This window comes from Pseudorasbora parva, chromosome 3 (genome assembly GCF_024679245.1).
Source record: "Pseudorasbora parva isolate DD20220531a chromosome 3, ASM2467924v1, whole genome shotgun sequence".
Classification (NCBI taxonomy): Eukaryota; Metazoa; Chordata; class Actinopteri; order Cypriniformes; family Gobionidae; genus Pseudorasbora; species Pseudorasbora parva.
In genome coordinates this window covers 38,725,578-38,749,104 of record NC_090174.1, presented here as the reverse complement: position 1 = coordinate 38,749,104, position 23,527 = coordinate 38,725,578, and the positions used below count along the sequence as shown (strand labels likewise).

Sequence of the window (23,527 nt, the reverse complement as noted above, 5' to 3'; positions counted from 1 at the left end):
AGAGCTTAAGCCTCCATTTATAAACATTCATACATACCACTGACATATGTGTGCTATCATCTTAAACCACAGTCAAAGTGCAGGAATGTGTTTAGAGTTATTCACGGGCAAAAGAAATCATGAAAATTGACGTGATTGTGCAATTCAGGCTAGGCTGTCTGTGTGATCAAAAGAGCAAATCCTTTACCTGGGTAAACAATGTAAAGAATGGCACAGTGGTTTGACCCTGACCCTTAAAAAATGTCTTGGCATTTGATGTGAGACCTGTTCAAGAGACCCCCAAAGCAATGTGTGTGGTCTTCTAAGTGCATTTTAAATGGAGTCAAAAATTGTTCAGAGCTGCAGGGCAGGCTGAGTAAAAACCCACGGTCTGAACAAGTGTTCCTCATGAAACCTACACCAAAGACAACAGCAGAATAACAGAAATAATGTCCTTCCAACCATCCTATAGATCATATTTCCACAGATAATCATAACATGTTAAGCAGAGTTTAAACCAAGTTTAATGAGTGTAATTTACAGTATTTTTTATAACAGTGGTGTCTAATAAAATGTTACCACAGTTTTATTGCCCTAGCAACTATTATTTGGCAGAAACCATGCTCACCAGTGGAACTTTTAGGTCCAATACAATCTGAGAGAATCCCAAATCTTACCTGGATGAAGAAATGGAAAAGTCTCCACCATCCAACAGTCTGATTTTGCAGAAAAGCATCCCATTCACAAACGGCACAGCCGTGAGCTCCTCCAGGGTGAAGTGTATCTGAAACTTGAACTTCTTCTTTTTTATTAAAAACGCCATATTCTTTTAAGACTGAACCTTGGATGCTTGAAGACAGAGGTAGACGAATACAGGGAGATGCGTTTCCTTTAATCTGGTGCTTGGAAGTCCTTCTCAATGTATGTGCTTTGGTTCAGCATCTCTGAGAGGACTGAAGCTATCCAGAGGAACCTGGGGTGTAAAACAATGGAAAATCACACCTAGGCAGGTCAGACAAGACACAAGACAGAACTACATCTTAACTTACCTTAAAACCAATACAGGGGCAGCACTGTGGGAAGGCTACAGTCTTTGCTGAAAAGCAAACACATTGCCTGAAGAGTTAGTTACCTGGAAAAAATCCATTATATCCAGGTGTAAAGATCCCTGGGACTCCACTGGCACCATTCACATAATCAAGGGAAATGTAGTATGCTCATTGAGAGCTATTTAGCTAATTGACTATCACATTTTCTCTCTTTAATCGAAAGTAGTCGCCTGTTGTTTCGTCTCGTAAGCGAACATTTGAATAGAGACAGTTGAATACTTACGTCGATGAGCAGTTTTCATATGGAAGCCAAGACAGAGATCACTGGACGGAACGATTTAGAAAACGACCCATAATATAATTACTAACCAGATGTAAATCTTATCGAAATCAACTGTTTAACGCGGAGTCAAAAGACTGGCTGACTGACTGACTGCTCTGGACCGAAACGGTCTCTTGCTCTTCAGTGAACTCCAATAAGCGCCGCCTCCATGGACGCGTGGATTTCCCTAAATACAGCCAGCAGTTCACAGAGAGCGTTTGAAACTCCCGTTACAACCACAAAAGCGCAACAGTGTTTCTACTTCACTGTAACGCCAACACAACGCATGCCATGTTGAGTTCAGGCGCGTTGTTAAGCTTTGCCATAATCAATTCTATTATGCTGGCTTTTGTAGATTCATCAATTATACCATAATTCATCAATAAAACTCCAAGCGGTTTCTAAGGAGGACGAAAACAAACGTTCGTGTTGTCAAGGAGAATCGCTGTCCTAGTGAAATGAGGATTTCGCGCGCTTGTGTTGGGTTAAAGCAGAAAAGATTTGCTTGGGTTTTGTTCTAGAAAGAATGTAGCGCCATCTCGTGGCCACATCCTTGCTAAGCATCGTACCGTCCAAATTTACATACATTACATTCACATAAAGACATTTGCAGATAGCCTAACTTATTAGGGCAATGTGAAAGACAGCTAATATATTCAATAATTAGTTAGCTTTATAGTTAGCCAATTTGCCATCAGTTTTCTATAGCCTATTAAGCATTTAAAACTTTTTTTGTTTAAATATTACGACACATTTGGCTGGTGAACTCATTACCACTACATATTGGTTTAATATTGAGAGCTTTATAGCCAAGTTATGGCCAAGAGCTTTATGGCCAAGTGTGCCTGCACACAGCTTCCAGTAGCTAGGCTCCAAACATATAGCATAACAAGACACATAACAAAATATATTACAAAGTATAAAGACACAAATAGGTTTAGTCAGAATAAACATTTATAGATAATTAACTTATTTACAGTATTGTGAATGATGATGTATTGCACTTGGAAGGCATTTAACTGTTTAAGAGGGAAATAGCCTGTGAAAAGAAACTGTTCCTGTGCCTAAAGGTCAGCTAAAATGGGCCATCAGGTAAAATGGGCCAAATAAGGTTGTAGCATCATCTCTCTTAACATTTTTACAGCCAATCACAGTCACTGATCTTGCATTGTTGCTTCAACACTTGTTGACATGTAACACGTTTTGATTGGTCTGAGTTTTTTTTTACCGTGTGCAGAGCAGAGTACATGAAAGCTTGTCAGAGAAATAGCAGCCTAAGGTAAATGAACCTACAAAGCAAATTTTTATAAACAATGTTTTGAAGCAGTTTTATAAACATGCTCTTTCAAATAAAAAAAAGTTTAATTTAAAAAAGAAACTTAGATTTTTGTGAAAAGGGTCATTTTATGTAGAAATCGCTGGTTCAGCTAAAGGGGCCATATTATTCAGCTAAAATTGGCTGCATACACACACACACACACACACACACACACACACACACACGCACACACACGCACAAACTTTTACACAGTTATTTTTTTTTAAATTGTCAAAGATGTTCTAATCTTTAACAAAATGTTTGAAAAATATTTGCAAACATGCACACAAAAGACACTAATGACCAGAAACACAAACCTATACAACATGATCAAATAATTTTTTATTTTTTATTTTTTTTATGAAATATTTCTCAACCTTCTGTTATATATTTAAGAGACCCGTGCTAATTTATAAAAATATCATTAGATCTCATGCATATAGTTATTTATTTGATGGTATTATAAGTCATTTACCAATGATGCACATTCTTTTCAACATTTCTCATTTGTATAAAAAAGTATTTAAAACAATCTCATAACATTATTTAATGCAATTTTCAGTGTAAATTATTTAATTTGATCGGTAACAACCTGTCTTATTCTAATTTAATTTTTTGATAAAATGTAAGAATATAAAAGGAAAACTGATGCATAACCTATATTTAATGCAGATGCAACACTGTATGCATCGGGTTATTCTAAGGTTTAGCAAACCCATGGCTAACCCATGCTTGTAATAACACTTTTGGTAAAGTCTGTCAGATTTGACACAACTTGTTTCGTTGAACCAGCCTTCATCATTCAGAAGACCATATTAATAATCAGAGATTCCTCAGACATACAGGTTTGTTGTTATTGGGGTGTTTCCAAGTGTAAAATATCATTGCACTTAGTAAACTGACTTTAAAAGAAAATCAAATTCTAACTTAAACAGCAGAAAACTGCACTTTCTGCTCTCCCCAGCAGGCGTCTCTCTTAAATACATTTTAGAATTTGATCACTAGGATTCTGAGTGACAAACAGGTTTAAAGGGTTAGGCTCATCCAAAAATGAAAATTCTGTCATCGTTTACTCACCCTCAAGTTGTTCCAAACCTGTATGAATTTCGTTGTTCTGTTGAACACAAAAGAAGATATTTGGTGTGTAACCAAGCAGAGAGAGCAAAATTTACTATTGGGGAAACAAAATATGGAACTCAATGGTGGATCTGCTTGGTTACAAACATTCATCCAAATACATTATTTTGTGTTCAGCAGAACAAAGAAACGCATACCGGTTTGGAACAACTTGAGGGTGAGAAAATGATGACCGAATTTTCATTTTTTGGCTGAACTATCCCTTTAAATTAAATGTCCTCATGACAGTATTTGCCCTCTGAAATGTAATAGGATACCAGGATCAAATTTAACAGCATATTATACGTGCATAAAATTACAAATCTGCATAGATTAGAAATTCATATGAATTATTTTTAGCTAGCCTGCTCCTTTTATTTATATGGATAACTGTTGAATGAGAAAATTGCAGTGCAATAATTAACGTAACTACAAAATGTATTTAGGCGAATTATTGTTGCCAATAACTACAATTGTACTGCTACTAATAGCTACTGCTAATAATATGCATTTTATTATTATTATTATTATTATTATTATTATTATTGGGGGGGGGGGCAGAAATATTGGGCACGAAAGTGATGGGTAACTGCATGTGTCCATCACTTTTACGTCATTAGCCCCGCCCACTTCAAACGCCCTCCCCTCAGTTACTCATTTCCTGTCGAACACGACTCCGCCCGCCTTACCGGCATTCTCGTTGCATCAGCTGTCATCCAGACCGCCAATTCAAACCGGATTAAACTTTAAACATTTACAAACTGAAGGATTTATACCCGGAACGAGATTCAGAGTGATGTATATGCCGGAGTAAGCCGATTTGTCTGCGCTTTTTGACACTAAAACCCGGAGTCTCGCTGGGACATCCTTCCAGCTCATCACTATGACCCGGAGCCCTGAATGCCGCTGCGAGTGAATGAGCGATCGGTTTTAAACCTTTCTCCAAAACATATCAATCCGGTTGTTTAGGCAAAGAGGCTCATATGTAATAGATAACTCTTTAGACGTATTTGGAAGCTTATCTCGGTGCACATCCGTCAAGCATCTTGACTGAAAACGACCGCGTGACCAGCTACACGCTCCCCATACGTTCACACAGAGACGTGAAACTGTTTAACCAGCCACTAGTCTGGAGTTCAGCCCGGGTGAAATGCATCCGCGTGGATCGTTCGTCTCTCCATTACTCAGTGGTGTTTTCTGCCAGTGCCGCTCGGAGGAGTATCAGGGCTCGGATCCCGGAGGTGGCGGCCGGACTGTGGGTTCAACATTGGCCGCCACATCGCTCTCAGATCACGGACACGATGAGTCCTGCGACTCCCCGCATAACTGCCCGGTGTGCGGCGGACCCGAGCAGGAGCACCGACTCAAGGTGCTCTTCCAGATCCTGGATGTCAACAGAGACGGAGGTATCTGTGTCAATGACCTGACCATCGGACTGAAAAAGCTGGGCGTCCATCGCACTGAACATGAACTCATGGTGAGTTACTCGATTAAATTATCCCTCTATAATGGAATTTTATGATGGCGTTATTGTTCAGATCACAGATAGATATGATACGCTTGGGAAGACTTAATGTAACACATTTAGTTTATGAATCATTATTTATTAAACTCCAGAACAGAAGGTTTGTACTTTCACAGCTCTTGTGTGAGGCTGCTCACCAAACCAGAAGATTTGAGTGACATTTGCTTAATACAGTGCCAACAAAGGACAGCTGTGCCTTTCCTTTCTCTCCACTGTGTAAAGAGGATTGCTATTTTTCTTAGAGAGGATTATTGTTGTTTTCAATGTGTTTGATATGGACATATGGCAAAAAGACCTTTATTGTTAGGTGGACACTAGCAATGCTTACACATCATGATAGGAATTGCAGTTTTTGTAGGATAGTTTCTGTTTTGAGGCGGTCGTGTGGGTTTCTGTCCACCCAAAATATACATTTAAAGAGCCTAATTGAGTTTAATTTCAGTTAAGAAAAGATGTCTTTATCCTTATTTAGCTATATCTCATGTAAGCATTATTGAGGCTGCCCATATACAGTCATGTAGTGTTCACTATCATGTTTATGAATCTAGACTACAGTGTAATTGCGTAAAGGACATGGAAATGCACAATTAGAAAAGAGTCTCTTGAGGATGTACAGAGCAACCTAATAAGGATACACAAGTAGTTGCAGTTTTCACAGAGTGGTAAGATTTCACAGAACCTGCTTTGGGTGATTGTAATCTTTTAAAAGGCTACATGAATTCATGGAATGTAATAAGGCAGAAAATGTTTCACTTTCAGTCCTCTAGGCCTAGGGAATACAATAAGTTATACAAATACTTTAGCAGCATGTTGGAGCATCCTGTACATCAGGGAATGAGATCTTGGATCAGCTACCAGTCACCTGGAATGTGGCCTGTTTCTGTAGTCGAGTCACGGACGGATCTGCTGTCATTTCTGATTTACTACCCTGCAGCTCTCCCTCTTCCTCCCCCGTCTCTCCCTATGTGATGGGGGAAGGTGCGAGGTTGATTAAAGGACTACTACTTGTATCCTTTACAGGTAGCATAATGTTATGGCTTTCAAAATATGATTTGAGGGGGAGTTTCAGAGGTGGTTTACCCATTGGCTTATAATGAAGACAATATATACAATCTGTCTAGATTACCACATCTAGAATACCACATTACTCACAATTTTATCTATAGGTGCGTTTTTAAAGCTTGATGGTTTGATTTTGAGACGTAGTTTCCTTAAATGTATTTACTTTGTTAGCACACATTACAGGGCTTGGGGTGAACAATTAATCAGTGCAAGTTAATACACAGAAAACAATTGTTTGCCTTGGTAATCTTTATTCAAAATTTAAAAAATAACTTCTGGTCTGGAAAGGTGTTCCCTTTCCGATGACGCCAGTTTGACGGCTGGGGTTTGAATATCCTTAACCACTCCCCTCCAACCGTTTGTCTGCTATGATGAGCGATAGATAGAGAGGAGGAGGGCTGAAGTAAAACCCGGCCCTCTATTCAATATTCCGTTTCACTATGAAATACGTCACAGTCAGCACTGAAATAAAATCAGCTGAGGCTTCCGGTTCACTGGGACTTTATGGTCAGATAATTTTTTTCCGATGGCGGCAGTCTTGGACAAAAGCCTGGCTGCAGTTTTTTTGCCCATCAAGAATTCTTTTGTTTGACAACTAACAAAAGCACTTTGAACAAAACCGAAAGTTCCTCTATAGTGGCTGTAGTCCTCTACAGCTGAGATTTGTTGGCACTGCTCAAATAGACCAGTAACGGCGTTATTATATGTTTTATTATGAAGGTCAAGAGAGTTTACTGCATAATTCACAACCTCTTCTGCAGATGAATGACTGCTGCTTTAATTATGGAAGGCAAAAATAACTTGCTGGTACTTAATAAACAAGGGTGGATTGTGCATGTGGATTCTTGACTCGATTTGCACGCTGGATTTGCAAACGCAGTGAGAAAATAAATGCAAATACAGCACTAGCCTGGTGTAAGAGCAGGACCTGCTCATCATTTTTCCATTCAAAGACAATAAGATGGAGGTTAAAGTTTTTTTTTGTTTTTTTTTTTACATAAGAAGCTATAGGTCTTCTATGAATGAGTATGTGCAGAAAGGTTTTTAATGTAAGAGTTTTTAAATTAATCTTAAATAGGTAATGGAGAAGATCTGTTGTGGCTCAGTACATATAGACAGACACTTCTATTCAGCCTTTCTTTTTATTCAGCTGATCACATTGACTCGCACAGGAACTGCTTACAAGTCAAACAGAATGACGTCAAACCTGCCACATAGAGCTATCCAATACCTCCCACACCAGAAAATCATTCCCTCAGTGACTCATTACATTAGAGTCTACCAGAAACCCTGCTAATATCAATCTTCAGTAGCTAATCATCTCCATTTGAATAAAAAATTATTACGCCTTTATGCTCTGTTTAGATGTTGGCTACATATTGTGCCTTCTCATGTTTTTTTCTTTCTTTCTTTCTATTTTTTCTTTATTTTCAATGTCTTTTTTGTTTTATATTTTAAATTAAGCGCAGGAATAGCTGTCAGCCCAGACCTCTCATCACATTCAAAGGTCTGGTGTGGGTGAATAATTTAGGACTTCTCTGTCGTCACATATTAATAGTTTAGGAGTGCTAGGGTCCCCTGGAGAAAAAGAGGGAACCACTACTGTGATTGGGAAATTATTTATTTACCAGTGACGTCTCTGACGTGTGCATATAAAGTCACCTAAACCTCACCTGTAGTCAGTATTGTGCATTTACTCTAATATCCCATTGAGGGCTGGGTATCACTTGCTAATTTTATTGCATTTAGTTCACCCCAACATTTTAATTCTGTCATCATTTACTTACCCTTATGTTGTTCCAAACCTGTAAGACTTTCATTCATCTTCGAAACACAAATTAAGATATTTTTATTCAAATCTGAGAGATTTCTGTTCTTCCATCACTAGGGGTGTAACAGTACACAAATCAGATGGTTCGATACGTACCTCCGTTTTGAAGTCACTGTTCGGTACACATAAAAAGCATTGAAATAATTTGTAAATGGTTGTAAGATTCCTTTATCTGTGTAGTCAGAATGTATGAGCGCTCGGATATTTAAAAAGCTTACAAAATGCACAAGTTACCAGCACTTGCCCGAGCAGGCAGGTGACAGCTCCGTCAACTGGCCTGAGTGTCTTTCACGCTGGCCCCAGGGCCAAAAGGCAGTCCTTATTGTCGAGCCCTGGTTTTTAATGCCACAGGCCTACCTGAGCATTGTTTCTGATAGGGCTGGGTAAAAATATCGATTCATCAATGCATTGCAGTTATTTGTTTCTCAATTCAATATGGATTCATCAAATCCTATGAATCGATTCAGCCCACCGGCCAGTGGCGGCGCTGTGGGCGTTCAGCATTGTTTCACCAAAACAGCAAGATGGCAGACAGCAGCTGCACTCCGTTCAAGCCTGCACCATCAACGTTAAAAGCCGACGTTTGGGCTCATTTTAGAAAGCCAAAGGTTCTCTGATCAGCTGTTCAGTGTTATTTATTGCAGTGTTTCACACACACACATAGACTAATTTGTGGCAGTGCTCCACAGAATCAACACCGGCCGCCACATATTGCGCTTCGTATTTCCATTCTCTGCTCTCCCCGTCTCTCGCGCGTCTTTTTTGTGATGGGGCCAGTACAAATTTTGGCAGAGCAAGTAAAAATGTGAACCACTGGCCGGTCAAAATCCTTAGCGTTGAGCCCTGATTTAAACAAAGCCCAATTGGCACTAAGGGGCCTTAAGTGTGCCAAGAAAACATCGCCCACACCATTACACCACCACCACCAGCCTGCACAGTGGTAACAAGGCATGATGCGGCAGTGGCTCAGTGGTTCATGTAGGTTGTCTACAAACCAGAAGGTTGGTGGTTCAATCCCCGGTTCCACCTGACCAAGTGTCGAAGTGTCCATGAGCAAGACACCTAACCCCAGCTGCTCCCGACGAGCTGGATGGCGCCTTACATGGCTGACATCGCCGTCGGTGTATGAATGGGTGAATGTGAGGCAAAAATCCATGGATCCATGTTCTCATTCTGTTTACGTCAAATTCTGACCATCTGAATGTCTCAACAGAAATCGAGACTCATCATGTACACCTTGAAAGACTTAAAGGTGAGTAAATCATAGACTGATTTTCATTTTTGGGTAAACTAACACTGAGCACGTTTGCTTGACATGCGTGAACGAATAAGGTTCATTCTCGTGTGTTCTATTTTAGTTTCAGCGAAACAAAATGCTTATGGGTTTGGATTCAGAACATCATGAGGGCAAGTTACTGATGACATAATTTTTATTTTTGGATGAACTAACCCTTTAAATATATATACAGATAGTTATTATAATCATATACATGCATGCATACCATTTCGTATCCCATTGTAAAGACTTGATTTTAGACCTCCCTGCTCAAATGAGCTGTTTTGAAATCCTACCATTTAGATGTAAAATGAGGGAGTGAATATATATTTGTTATAAATGAACATATCCTGTTCTGCATGCCCAGATGCATTTGTATAAATGGATCTGGTTTCAACAAGTTAATAAATTAATTAATGAGGTAGATTTGTATACGTATTACAGTGTTAGAAGTGCATGGAATCACTATGGAGGCGTTACCGGGGAGATCCTGATGATGGTAGAATGTCTTAAAAAAAGCAGATGCCAGAAGAAACAAAAAACAGTCAGCAGAATTCCCTCATTGCTGGATGTGAGACATCACTCCATTAAATGGCTGTATTTTATCCTCCGATTGGCTGCCTGTGCACTGTCAGACAGGGGCAGCCAGTGTAGAGCGCTCTGATTGGCTGAGCCACAGCTGCAGTGAGGTTGCAGCTTTTTTCACTGCATCACTTCTAGCTGGCTATAGATGCAGCCAGCCTGCAGAAGCTTGTAGACACCAAGAAATACATGGAATCGCTTTTAAAGTTTGCTTGGTCGCAGAGATTTCAGCTTCTTTTAGTTAAGTTGTCTGTGCATGTTTTTGGCTATACTGTGCAGTCTGTCAAGGTTGAAGAGTGAAGTCCCTTGAAGAGTGAATTATTATTTTTTTTTGACCTGCATCGTTTTGCACTCAGCAAAGAAAATGTTTTAGGAAACTTTCCTGTACAATTTGTTTCGGAAAGATGCTTTAGGTTGGAGAAGAGATGGTTTTGAAGAGGTTGATTGGAACTAGTCATCAACTGCTTTTCAAAGTTTTGACTTGATCACCGGGTTACTGTGGAAACGCTGTCGGATATGCCAGTGAGCTTTGGAAATTGTGTGGCTGTGTCCTCATCTGCCCTCATCCTCCTGGACTCACACATGACAGCCTAAGTAGTTTGTCTCTATACACTACACATTATACACTAAAACATCTGTAGACTTAAATTGATAGTCAATACACCAACTCGTAAGTTATCAAGAGTAAACGGACTTCATGAAGATGCTCAAGGAACTGTGGTCGTCCCTTACCCAGTGGTTTTCGGGAGTAACCGCGTCCGAGCAGGGTACCACAGAGCCACCTGATGAACTTAAGGAACGAAACGTAGAAGACGTTACAGTAAAAGAAGGCCAGAAGAAACCAAGTACACAGACAGATTCAGTCGGTCAAGAAAAGAGCACAGTATCCACAAGGAAAACTACAGTGCTAATTATGGTGGCGCCTCCTAAGGATCTCCAGCAGGTATTACAAAGAGAATGACCACTTTAAACAAAAAACTACTTGTTTAAAGTCTTTAATAATCTTACTCTGAACTGACCTGCTATATATGGGTGACATTATTGCAAGTCTTTTCTGCTAAGATCTGATCAAAACTGAGGTATGGGTGATATTTCACATGTCCTCGTTTAGAAAATGAGTAAAAAGCATTTTTGTTGTTGTTGTCAAATTCATGTCAAGTTTTATTGATATTTTTTAGTCAGTCTTCATGTCATGGGTCTCTCAACAGATAATGAAATAATTTCAGATATTTCAGCAGACATTTGTTTGCACATGGCAAACATCTAATAACCAGTACTGAATTGGTGCAATTCTACCCACCTCTCAGCAAAGTCTCTTACGCATGTAAAATTTGCTCGGTTTTCCCCTAAATTATTGCTTCACATGATCTTTAGTTGGTTACAGCCTCTGCTGCTCATTAAATATTTTTGTCAGAAATATTTCACCTGATCAGTCTAATCAGAGAAAGGTCATGTGCTAGTGACAGGAGTACACCATTACAATGTGTGTCAGATTGATTTTTCTGTTATCTCTAGAGACCAACCAGATTAATCACAAACCGCTCAGCTCTGTAAATGGTCATTACTTGCACTAATTAGTTGTTGCTGAACCTTATTGTACTTTAGAACTTCATTGTAGATTTCTGTTAAAATATGTTTTAAATTAAGTATTGCTATTATAGGGTCTCAGAGGAAGTGTGGTGTTTTATTGCTGTTTTTTGTTGAATTAGATTATTTATTAAATACAATTCTGCCTGTTTTACTTACTTCAAGTATGTGGATATTCCAGAATTGTGCAGTTGCATCACTGTCACCTTTAAGAATGATTCACCAATAAGGCTTGAAGGTAATTCTGTGAATGACTTGAGCCAATCACATTGCAGGTTGCAGTTCAAGCCACAAAATGGGCGGGATGAATGCGTCCCCTAATTCCCTAATGTGTAAGAAATACCGGCATTGTAGTCCTGATGGCTTAAAGAACAGTCAAGATCTGTGTACATATGCATCTTTCTTTCCTTGCCATAAGTTTTTAGTTTTCATATATTTTTTTTTTAGGTGAACATGTTGTGTTTGTGTCTTTACGTGCCTGTCCATATCTCAGAACCGATTGAATTTGAGTATTTCGAGTCTGATAGTTTACCAGCACAGCTGAAGTCTCTTTTCAAGTTGAGTTTATTTCTTCCATCACAAGAGTTCGATTCTTACAGGAAATGGCGAAAGGTATGTTATCTGTATTATTATGTTTAAAAAAAGACTGTGTCGTGTTTCTCTATGTAATAACGAATTATTTTAATTTGTAGCCTAGTTATTTAGCAGTTGTTGCATTGTTTATTTGCTAATATTTTGAATTAGTTTTCATTTTTTGTCATTTTACAGTTTTCTATTTAGCTTTAAATTATAATTAAAATTTTAGTTATATAGTTATCAATAATTTTAGAACTTTGACATTTCAAATTTTCTACGTAAAAAAACACACAAAAAACAGCATTGTTTCCTACACAATTACAGAAAATGATTTAAATGGTTTTAGTTTGTTGTTTTACAGAAAAGTTAAAAAAAAGTCAGTATGAGCCCAAGGTCTGTGTGTCCTGACCATTCGTGTCAAGACTTAATTTGTAACGAGATGAATCAATTTAATCCAGATTATTTTACTTCCGTGTTTGAACTGCGTGTAGAATCTCTTCCTGTGTCCTTTACAAGTTTTGAGCTCACTTTGATGCGTATGCCTAAATGACTTAGACATCAAAAATCTATAAGTAGATGTTGTAAACTAACTTTATTATTTATGCTAATGACTCCAAAATCTTGTTTCCATTCTCATGACCCACTTGTCTGCAGTTGAGTCATTGCATTGTCCGGATTAAGTGTGTGAAGATCACGGCTATCTTTAAGCTACTTTACACTGACAGAGCTATTTGAGACTTGGCAGGAGGCCTGTGTTCTTGACGGTCTGAAATGATGCACATTAGACTGTTGATTCTGAATGGCTTCTGATTACTGATTACACAATTTCTGATTAAAGATAAAGATCAACTAATGATTATAGTTGTTGTTGTTGTTATCATATTTGCTTATAAAAAATATGAAGAATTATATTCTATAACACATTAAGGTCACACTTTAGATTAGGGTAACTAACCATGACTTTTGCCTCAATAAATTCCTACGTACGGTTTATTAATTGTTAGTTAGTTTAGGTATTGGGTAGGATTAGAAATGTCGAATAAAGTCATGCAGAATAAGGCATTGATATGTGTTTTATAAGTACTAATAAAAAGGCAATATTTTAGTAATGTGCGTGCTAATAAGCAATAGTGAGAATTGGACCATGTGTTACCAAAATTTGAAATAAAACATGTACTATATAATAAGTATAGATTTAAAAAAAAAAAAAAAAGATTTCATTTCTAGATTGTGTGGGTATGAGTTCCTGTAGTCTGTGTACAGTAGAGGTGATTTTCTCTTTGTTTGTTTTTTTAAAGAAAGTTTTTTTTTTCTTTCTTTTTTTCCCTAAGGTGTCATTATGCACTAGTCCCTAATCTCATAATGGAAAGTAACATAAAACATAAATAATCTGACTCAGTGTTCAAGTTTTCAGTGGCTCATTATAAAGTGCTGATGTTGCTGGGTGTGGTGTTCATTTTTCTGCTTGCAGTTGAAAAAGTTTGGTAGTGGACAGACCAATAATTTCGTCACCCTATAAGGTACACGCACTGTCGGAGCAACATCAGCCAGGAATCACGCTATGTGCCTGATTCGCCATTAAAACTGGAAACGCATTCCCTTTTGTTTCTGTCCTTCCAGAACACCTCAGGAGGTTAAAGATTAATTCTTCTTTTCCATCTCCTTCCATTACCTCCAATTATTTGCTGCTCAATGGTTCAGACAGCTTGTGTCCTAAAGGTCAAACGTTGTCAAGATGGGCCTCATAAAGCTGATGGTCATGAGAATGTTCAACATGCTCCACTCAATACTATCTTCAACAAACAAAGGCCATATGTCTGCCCCTAGTGCCCCATTAAACACCCTGAACAACACGACCTCACTGTCCTCAAAAAATTTGATTCTATCTGGAGGTTTTGATGTTGATTTCTGTATATGTGTTTCAGAAAGTTGTCAAGGCTGGAGACAAAGACTTGGATGGTCAGCTGGACTTTGAGGAGTTTGTGCACTACCTGAGAGACCATGAGAAGAAACTGAGGCTGGTCTTCAAGAGTCTTGACAAAAAGAACGATGGTAAGTTTTTATGAGCATTGCCATGAATTATAGATGTATTTTTGCTGAAAAACAAACCAATGTAAAAAAAGACTTGCATGTGTCATGTAACATCAGTACATTTACAAAAAATAGATCTCGTGCTTAGTGTCTTTAGATCAGAGAATCTCAACCTTTTTAAACTCCAAGGCTCACCAGTTTTCAAACAATATTCAATATTGTATTCAATATTCAGGCGCTGTAACTTTTACAGTTCTTGATTTACTGGATAAGGATTTTAGAAAAAAAGTACAATTTGTACCCTATAAAAAAAAAAAGTCTAGAAATATTTACAATTTTCCAGGTCTAGAAATCACACTTTTAAAATGAGTCTACATTTTCACTTACCCTTGTGCATCCTTATGGATAATTTTGGCTTTTTCAGTTTTTTTTTGTTGTTGTTGATAACTTTACATGTGTTAATGCTAACTGCCTACAATTTGCCACAGGTGTGCATTTTTGTTGGAATTTTAATATTTCTCCCCATTTCCTTAAAAAAAAAAACTATTTTGCACTAGGTACACAAAATACTTCCTCTCAGCGCCTTTTGGACAAAACGTTTCTAAATGTTTTCCGTTTTCTGCTTATGCATATTATAAAGCCAATTGGATAAATTATGCAGCTGTGTGTGTGTGTGTGTGTGTGTGTGTGTGTGTGTGTGTGTGTGTGTGTGTGTGTGTGTGTGTGTGTGTGTGTGTGTGTGTGTGTGTGTGTGTGTGTGTGTGTGTGTGTTAGTATGGATGTCAGAGTGTGGTATGTATATGTATGTAATAAAAAAACAAAATCTGTGTGTGCTTGTAATATGAGAGAAAAAACTCAACTAAACCTAACCGAATTACTGAACAGTGTCTTACTGACGTGATTCGTTACTTCTTTAAAAATAAAGTTCATCCACGCTTTCTTAATGTTATAATCACAAGAAAGTCTTTAGAGTAATCCTTTTGTCTCTCTTGTATTTTACTACTACATGAAATGTGCAAATCGGTGGGCGGAGCTAAAGAGACAATGATGTAGAAGACTGTTGATCTTCTGCAGAGGTTTCATCAAAATATCACGTCATGTTTAGACAAAATCCGAAATCTAACAAGGACTTTTTGGACTAACAAGGAAGTTTTGAGACCTGAAACTTAAAGGATATTTCAATTGTACAATGACTACTTGTATGTCAATAAGTCAAGGAAAATGTTATTTCTCAATTCATGAAAATTGTTTCATAACGTTTTCTTTTAAATCGGCAGGTCACATAGACTCACAGGAGATTGTGCAGTCACTAAGAGACCTCGGGGTTCATATATCAGAGGAACAGGCTGAAAAGATCCTTAAGAGGTAATATGTTTAACGGATTTTTATCTGTAAATCTCCCTCTTTCTCTTAAGTCTTTATTCCCAGTGAATGGTTCAAACCTGACTGATCTGTTGAGGTGACTGAGAAACCTGAACCAGCACAGTTTAGTCTCCTGATTCTTATTTTTCAGCAGTTTATTTGACCAGTCAATTGCAAAAGCTTTTTTTAGTGCTCATTTTAACACCCCCCCCCCAAAAAAACAGCAACAAGTATACAAATTAAAAGACACACTTACTATAATAAGTTATTTCTTTATTTTCTGTCTGTGTGACTGTGTATGTGTGTAAATGTCTATGATCGTACTCTGTCTCTTTATCACTCTTTCCTTCTTGTGATCCCACACCCACTCTCTCTCTGCTCATCTTATCAGAATAAGGAGGGGTCATATATGTGCCCCTATAATGTAGTAAGTAGTTGTCTTCTCCCTGCATGTTTGCCTTGCTCTGCATTCGCATATCATCTACTGTTTCATCTGTGCGACTGCATTTAGCATATTTGAGGTAATTGGTTAGTTACAACAGTTTTGGGGTGGCTTCTCTCTCTCTCTTTCTCTCTCTCTCTCTCTCTCTCTCTCTCTCAGTTTTGAAGCTGTTTTGTCCGATATGAGTGACGCTTTTGATATACCGAATAAGCTAATGATTTATGGGTATTTGAAAGTCAGTAATAGAACTTTTATCAAAAGACAACTTACTTAATTATTAAAGAAGGAATTCAAAATAAAATGTCTGAGGCATTTTTGCATGTGAATAATTGTATTTTCTAGGTGCTTGACTGTATATGATTAATGTTGGTAGAAGTTATGCAGGTCTAAGCAGTTTCTTATCCAAGTGCTTATATTTTAAGCAGAAATTGTAAGCTGGTCTTTATTTATTTTTTAAATCAGCAGCTGCTACCCAGAGCCAAAAATTTCCTACAAAAAATGTACATACAGTATTATTTAGTTTTGGTCTTTTTTTGTCTTTTTTTTTTTTTAATAGTATGGATAAAAATGGTACGATGACAATTGACTGGAATGAGTGGAGAGATTACCACCTGCTTCACCCTGCTGAGAACATTCCTGAAATCATCCTCTACTGGAAACACTCCACGGTAAAAACAAAACCGCACCGGCTGCATCATAGTTCCCAGCTTCCTTTTAGGAGGTTTTGGTACTTTTTATGGGCTTTTTATTGTGTAAATTCCCTTTACTTGCATCACTGACGTACACTGCACACTGGAGATGCTCTTTCACCTCAGTCATTCAGTCCTGTCCTACTAAGCCTGCTTAGTTAAATTTGTTTCCTTTCACCTGAAGTACTCTTGAATGGGACAAAAGGGGGTCACTGTGATCCAGCTGATCCTGTTAAACAGATCAACCGTGTTTTGACGTCACTGACTTGACCTTTTTTACACAAGAGAGGTAGATATTTTAGCACCTATACCCAGGTGAACAGATAAGTCACTTTTAACTTAAAGAGTAATGTCAGATTATCTTTTATTATGTTATCATAAATTCAGTATATTAATGATAAAAACAGAACTAAAAGACCCAGCTAAATTTAAAAATACCCATGGTGAAAAAGTGTTAGATATCTCTCTTCTTTTGGTATACATTCGAATCGTTCTAGTACTAATGATATATCACCTAACTGGTTGATTGTCCATTTATTATGTTCTCACTCTACATGATGTCATTTCCTCTGTACAGATATTTGATGTAGGGGAAAGTATGATAGTCCCTGATGAGTTTACAGCTGAGGAGAAGAAAACAGGCATGTGGTGGCGCCACCTGGTAGCAGGAGGAGGAGCAGGTGCTGTGTCCCGTACCTGTACCGCACCTCTGGACCGTCTCAAAGTGCTCATGCAGGTATGAGACCTGTTTAGAACATAGCACACATCATATGATTTCTCAGTAATATACATTTTAAGTGTGGAAAACATATATTATATGAATTATCTTTATATTTTATTCATATATTTCTCATGGTCACCTCTCATGTACACTCATTATAGGCTGCATTAATTTGTTTTAAAAATACAGTAAAACTGAAATATTAAAATCTAAGATAAAGGTTTTCACTTTAAATACATTTTAAACTGTAATTTATTCTTTTGTCGAAGCTAAGCTTTCATCAGCCGTTACTCCAGTCTTCAGTGTCACAATATCCTTCAGAAATCATTCTAATATGCTGATTTGGTGCTCAATAAATTATTTGTATTATTATAAATGCTGAGCCGTTGTGCTGCTTAATATGTTTGTGGAAACATACATTTCATGTTTCTGATTAAACTTTGAATGAGTGCCTCAGTGGGTTAGAAATAGCCTAGTTTCAGTTTGGATTGTGGGATTTTAAAGTTCTTCTTCTTTAAATTCTTCAGTATGTTGAATTTATAAGATTGCATGGAACATTGAACCTCTTGTCTGGTGTAAATGTTCCTTAAAATGCCTTAATGAAATAATTTATGAGCAAACTGAGATGTCTCACCACTGGAATGGTGTTGGCAGGTCCACGCGTCCCGCAGCAACTCCATGGGTATGGCCGGAGGATTCGCCCAAATGGTCCGCGAGGGTGGAATTCGGTCACTGTGGCGAGGGAACGGTATCAACGTTTTGAAGATTGCACCCGAATCTGCTATCAAGTTCATGGCATATGAGCAGGTAGCTTGTTGTTTAAACAATAAACATGTTATATATAGCATAGCCATTTGAAACACAAAATCCTGGATATTTAAAGAACATTAACCAAAATTTATCGTAAACAAACAGTTGCATGTCTTTTGTTGATTTTTGTTGTTCTGATTTACACTATTGTCATACTTTACTTTTCTTAAAAGCTTTAAGGCCTATTCACACCAAGGATAACTATAACAATAAAGATATAGTTCTTAAAAAATAGTTCAAAATATAAAAGAAGTACACACATAACTATAACTATTGTTGGAATCACTTTCAGATTTCCTCCTTCAGCCAATCAGAATTCATCCTGCTTTAAAGAGCTCGAGCATTTAAAGCGACAGACCACAAAACTGTGTCGCACGCTTAAAATAAACGGAACGATATCGTCCGCTGGTGTGGATGCTGTTATAGTTATCTTAATAGTTATCATACTGTGTGTGAAAAGGTCTTTAGCCAGAAAAAAAAACTGAATAAAACCTTGTATGTTGTTCCCAGCTGTGCTATCTGTGATTTCTAAAGCTCTCTTGCCCTGTTCTTCAGATTAAGCGTCTGATTGGCAGTAATCAGGAGACGCTGGGGATCCTGGAGAGGCTGGTTGCTGGGTCTCTAGCAGGAGCGATTGCCCAGAGCAGCATCTATCCCATGGAGGTAAGAACATAAACAATCATTTAAGAATAAAGCTTGAGCAATGCTTTGAGAAAACAAAAGCTTTTAAATAATAATTATAAACCATAAACTTTCACTAGACCTCCCATGCATTATCATGTACTGTAATGTACCATTTTAAAATTGCTTCCATAGTTTTCCATAACTAACTGTCATCCCAGAATCTGAAACCAAATCAAGTTCTGATGATGGCTTTCTACACCAAACAGAGCATTGCTTTGTTCAGATCTCTTGGACCTTAAACAAAAACACTTTTGTGTGATTTTAAAGGTTTTGAAGACTCGTCTTGCCCTGGGAAGGACGGGTCAGTACTATGGCATCGTGGACTGTGCTAAACGTATATTTAAGAAGGAGGGTATGACCGCCTTCTACAAGGGTTATATTCCAAATATGCTGGGTATCATCCCTTATGCTGGAATAGACCTGGCTGTTTATGAGGTAAGCCTTTACACAATAAAAACAAAAGGACTATACTTTAATTATCAGTGTTGTTAACTAAAACTATTAAAAAGGTTCAATTGATTGAAATAAATTTGATTTGTTGAAGTACTAAAATGACTTAAACGGAAATAAAACTAATAAAATTGAAAAAGCACTCAAATGAAAATATAAAAATAAAAGCTTATTCAAAACATGAATTTTATAAATTCATTTTATGAAGGTATAGAAATAATACTAAAATAGCATTGTGCTACATTTATTTATTTTTTACCTTCTGAATGTTTCATATATTTTATATATAATGTTTTGTTTTATTTAATAAAATGTATGTTATCATGATTTCATCATAATTACCTTTTGTTTCATTTAGATTAAAGATTAAAGACTTGTGGTTGCAGTAAATAATGCTAAAATAACATGTTTAACAAGCTGCATGTGTTTATTTATTTATTTTTACAAAAAATGTTCTTACTTTCCTGAATATTTTATATTTAATGTTTTATATTTTATTTCTTACAATTATGTAATATAATAATTTTTCGGACAGATTATTCAGTGGTTGGAATAACTAAATGCAACATACCATGCCTTCCTCGTTAAAATGTAATGAGGTCATGATGAGACATTAAGGCTGCTTGGTAAAAAAAAAAGAAAAAAGTAATGCATAGAGCTGGACAACTTCCCATTCTGCTTACAAATGGTCAAATGGTTGCCTACAATGCCAATGACTTAAAAAGTCTTTGTTGTAAAAAAAAACCACAATACTAGTTTCATTCTGTTCAGTTCATTGGACAATGCATTTAAAATTGATTTGATTGTAAATATTATAATATTTTTTTAATCTGTAGACACTAAAGAACTCGTGGCTGCAGAGGTTTGCTACGGACAGTGCCGATCCGGGTGTGTTTGTGCTGCTCGCCTGTGGTACAATGTCTAGTACTTGTGGACAGTTAGCGAGCTACCCATTAGCCTTAGTAAGGACTCGTATGCAGGCTCAAGGTAAGTCTTTAAACTCTCAAATACATCATTAAAAGGCTTAAATGTTTACTACTATTATCATTCACTAAGTAAACTATTATTATTTCTCTATCCCAGTCTAATGGATTTATTTTCACTTGCGTTTTGTTCTCGTTCCCCATCGGTTAGCAGCTTCTCAGGAAGGCAGCCCTCAGATGACCATGACTGGTCTCTTCAAACACATTATACGGACGGAGGGTGCATTTGGACTCTATAGAGGCTTGGCACCCAACTTTATGAAGGTCATTCCTGCTGTTAGCATCAGCTACGTGGTTTATGAGAACCTAAAGATCACCCTTGGTGTCCAGTCCCGGTGAGAGGAACCTGAAGACTGTTAAATTTAAACTGGCTTTTGTTTTTCCCCTCTCAACTTTTCTTTCGGACCAGTGAAAGAGATCGTCCAAGATGGCCGGTTTGCTCACAAGGGAAAGTGTAGCAACCCTTGGCCAAGAAGGAGCTTGTATGATGGGAAGAAGAAACCTTAGTGTCAAAGACCTCTGAGGTTTGACTTTGATCAGTGAATGGAGGAGTAACTGGAATATATTACAACAGGGCAAAAAGTAAAATCCTAGCTGCAAGTCAAATGTGAGCACATCATTGGCATCTATATTGGATCCCAACACTCCTTTATTCCAATCCTGAGATCATGTTTGGTCACCAGGTTGTAATTTGTTAGATTTAAGTCGGGACCAAGAATATGCAAGATATTCTTTTTAGAAGGGAAGAGCCAGACACCTGATGGATTCAGAGCCAGGTTTACAAAAGCATTTAGTATATGTAACTTTTCTCTAAGTAAATAACACTTCATCTGTTAATTTATTCATTTAAACCGCACAACTGGAATTTGATGTGCTAAAGGCTTTGGTAAAGTTGATGCTAATAATCCTGGTGTAGCCCTTTCAGATCACTGACTCGATTCTTCCACTGGATGGCAGTGTTCAGTAATAAAGGGCTTTTCAGCGACACTTATAAGATCACCAACATGCTTGCATTCACTTACAGAATTTGTTACTTGTATTATTACTTTAACTGACATGCCAGTTTTGACATCAATTTACAGAGTGTAACAAGGTCGTATTCATCAAATGGTCCAAATAATATTGTTGAGGGCTTTTCATTGTTGTTTTTTAAATGTTGTTTATTACATTTAGAATGAAGGGTACTATAAAAAAAGACTATAAAATTAAGAATACTAGACATGTGCACACACTCCTAATGGTGATTTGGCAGCTAATCAAGTGTTAAAAAGAAAAACAACAACACTTTGGGTCAGTTTGAGAATAAAATGATGGGTTTGAGAATTCAGCATCATTTTAAATGTGGTGGGTTGAGTTCCATGTCACCGTACGGTCTTAAGTTGGAGAAAGAAACGCTACTATTTGATTTGCTTTTACAGTTAAAGCACTTCTGGTTCATTCACTGATAAATTATCTGCAAAACTGCAGTGTAAAATATGTAACATTTCATCAGTATTAGTTTGCAAACATTTCAAACGTGACTATAACACTGATTTAAAGTCACTCTAGTAAAGGAACATGTTTAAGCACTTTATTTTAATAAAAACAAACCAGACTTGAATTTTTAGGAGGATTTATAATGGAATGATATTCAGTAGTTGTAGTGGTTGTGATTTAAGGTAATATCATTTTTCAGCATTTATGTTGAATGTTTGTATCAGGCTTTTTGGGGGGGGGCTTTTTTTTATTTATTAAGAAAACACTAAAGCGGTATAAGTTAGGATTTCTTTTGGAAAATGTAGTTGCTAATGACTCCACCCTGCAGCAGTCTGCAATTATTATCTTGTGTATTTGGATATGACATTTGTCAGGATAGGCACCCCAATATTTTGACATTTGCACTTAAAGCTCCTTCATGTGAAGCCCCAAACCCTCCAGTTCAATGGGTTGTTGCCCTTTGCAGTTCTACCATAGTGTTAATATAGTTGCCTTATTTATAATTAAAATAAAGCTGCTTTTAGACTCTGGGGGAAATGTAGGGAGATGGTGTTAATGACTGAAATATTTTTCTAAAGATTTGATTCTCAGGGAGAATTTAGCCGTCTCTGATACTCCCGTGCAGATGTGACTCCTGAGACTCGTCTCTATTGAGCTCTGGTACTGATATCTGCATATACATATCTTGTGTGACTGAGTTTGTGCAGGCCTAGCAGTTTGCCTTAGATCAGTGAAAAATAGCAAACACCCTGTTCTGTGTCCTGATGGCAGTGAAACTAAACTCAGCTGTGGCCCAGATCCCTTTGAATCAATTCAGTCTTTGTAATGCATGTATGTGTCTTTTCTGAATATGCGCAAATTGCACTGTAGAGTCTTTACAGGGCTTTAAAAGCTGTATTGCTTTCCTCGCAATGGATGCAGCTTTTTGCGTTTTGTTTGTTTTGCAATTTGCACCACCTTTGAACATTTCTCACAGGAGAAATCTTTGGACTGCTCTGAACTTTTGGGCCAGACCCATTTGTGCGGTTGTCCTGAAACTGAAGGCTATAGATTTGTGTGTGTTTGTGGCGTTCAACACAATCAAGGAATGCCGCTCTGACTGAGACTGCCTGTAATCTATTGCCTTGCCGTACGGCTGTTTGGTAGCCGTGTTGAGGCTTCTGTGAGTGTAAATGCACAGCGTTTGCCATGTATGTATCCAAAATGTACAATTGCTGGGGTCCCCTGAATATCATAAGCATATATGCTAATAAAATATCCAAATATCTGTACTGCAAAACATAGATGTGATGACACATCTGTTTTAGTTGATGCTGAGATCTGCATATCAATGCAAGAATGTTTACTGGACAATAAAGAAACAAACTGTACTCTATAGAATGCAGAAACTGAATGTAGAGCGGAAATATTTATGTTTGTACAATAACTGTTAAATAAAGTTATTCTGGATTCTGTTAATGGAAGTTGAGTGTTTTTTTGTTTGTTTTTTTACAGTTTATGGTGTTTATATGGGACGTACGTTCCACCATATTGGTTACTTTTCTCTTTCAAATGGAACTTTATTTTTGGAAGTTTATTTAAAAACTGAATATAACAACACATTTTTCTGTTTTAAATATGTACATGGTAAGTTGGAAGATGGATTTTACCCAAAAC

At 37.3% G+C, this 23,527-nt stretch overlaps 2 protein-coding genes across 7 annotated transcripts in view; one reads left to right on the top strand and one right to left on the bottom strand.

Annotated features, from left to right (window-relative positions):
* The window catches only part of eeig1b (estrogen-induced osteoclastogenesis regulator 1b), a 40,263-nt gene extending 38,564 nt beyond the window's left edge, over nt 1-1,699 (bottom strand). The window contains exons 1-3 of one of the 2 annotated variants that reach the window (XM_067438770.1): nt 1,312-1,699; nt 1,029-1,075; nt 657-952 (exon numbers count right to left, since the gene is read on the bottom strand). In XM_067438770.1, coding sequence (XP_067294871.1) covers nt 657-802 — 146 coding nt within the window. In that variant the 5' untranslated portion in view covers nt 803-952; nt 1,029-1,075; nt 1,312-1,699. The remainder of the gene's footprint in view (nt 1-656; nt 953-1,028; nt 1,076-1,311) is intronic. The other variant, XM_067438771.1, reaches the window with a different exon arrangement.
* A 2,760-nt stretch (nt 1,700-4,459) lies between these two features.
* Nucleotides 4,460-23,329, top strand: slc25a25b (solute carrier family 25 member 25b). Of its 5 annotated transcripts, none has more exons than XM_067438761.1 (11): nt 4,460-5,261; nt 14,149-14,275; nt 15,532-15,619; nt 16,008-16,043; nt 16,615-16,726; nt 17,325-17,483; nt 18,123-18,275; nt 18,834-18,941; nt 19,230-19,397; nt 20,249-20,399; nt 20,550-23,329. In XM_067438761.1, the coding sequence occupies exons 1-11, from the start codon at nt 4,935-4,937 to the stop codon at nt 20,732-20,734; spliced, it is 1,614 nt and encodes a 537-aa protein (XP_067294862.1). In that variant the 5' UTR covers nt 4,460-4,934; the 3' UTR covers nt 20,735-23,329. The 5 variants fall into 5 exon arrangements, with proteins under 5 accessions (XP_067294862.1, XP_067294860.1, XP_067294864.1 ...); XM_067438759.1 differs by having other exon boundaries at nt 20,547-23,329; XM_067438764.1 differs by lacking the exon at nt 4,460-5,261 and adding an exon at nt 10,245-11,003 and having other exon boundaries at nt 20,547-23,329.
* The last annotated feature ends 198 nt before the right edge of the window (nt 23,330-23,527 follow it).

Bases quoted from the DNA above. Each gene is read 5' to 3' on its own strand.
- slc25a25b (XM_067438759.1), top strand. From the start codon at position 4,935: ATGCATCCGCGTGGATCGTTCGTCTCTCCATTACTCAGTGGTGTTTTC. The intron at 5,262-14,148 runs GTGAGTTACTCG...TATGTGTTTCAG, and splicing joins GCACTGAACATGAACTCATG to AAAGTTGTCAAGGCTGGAGA. The intron at 18,276-18,833 runs GTAGCTTGTTGT...CCTGTTCTTCAG, and splicing joins AGTTCATGGCATATGAGCAG to ATTAAGCGTCTGATTGGCAG.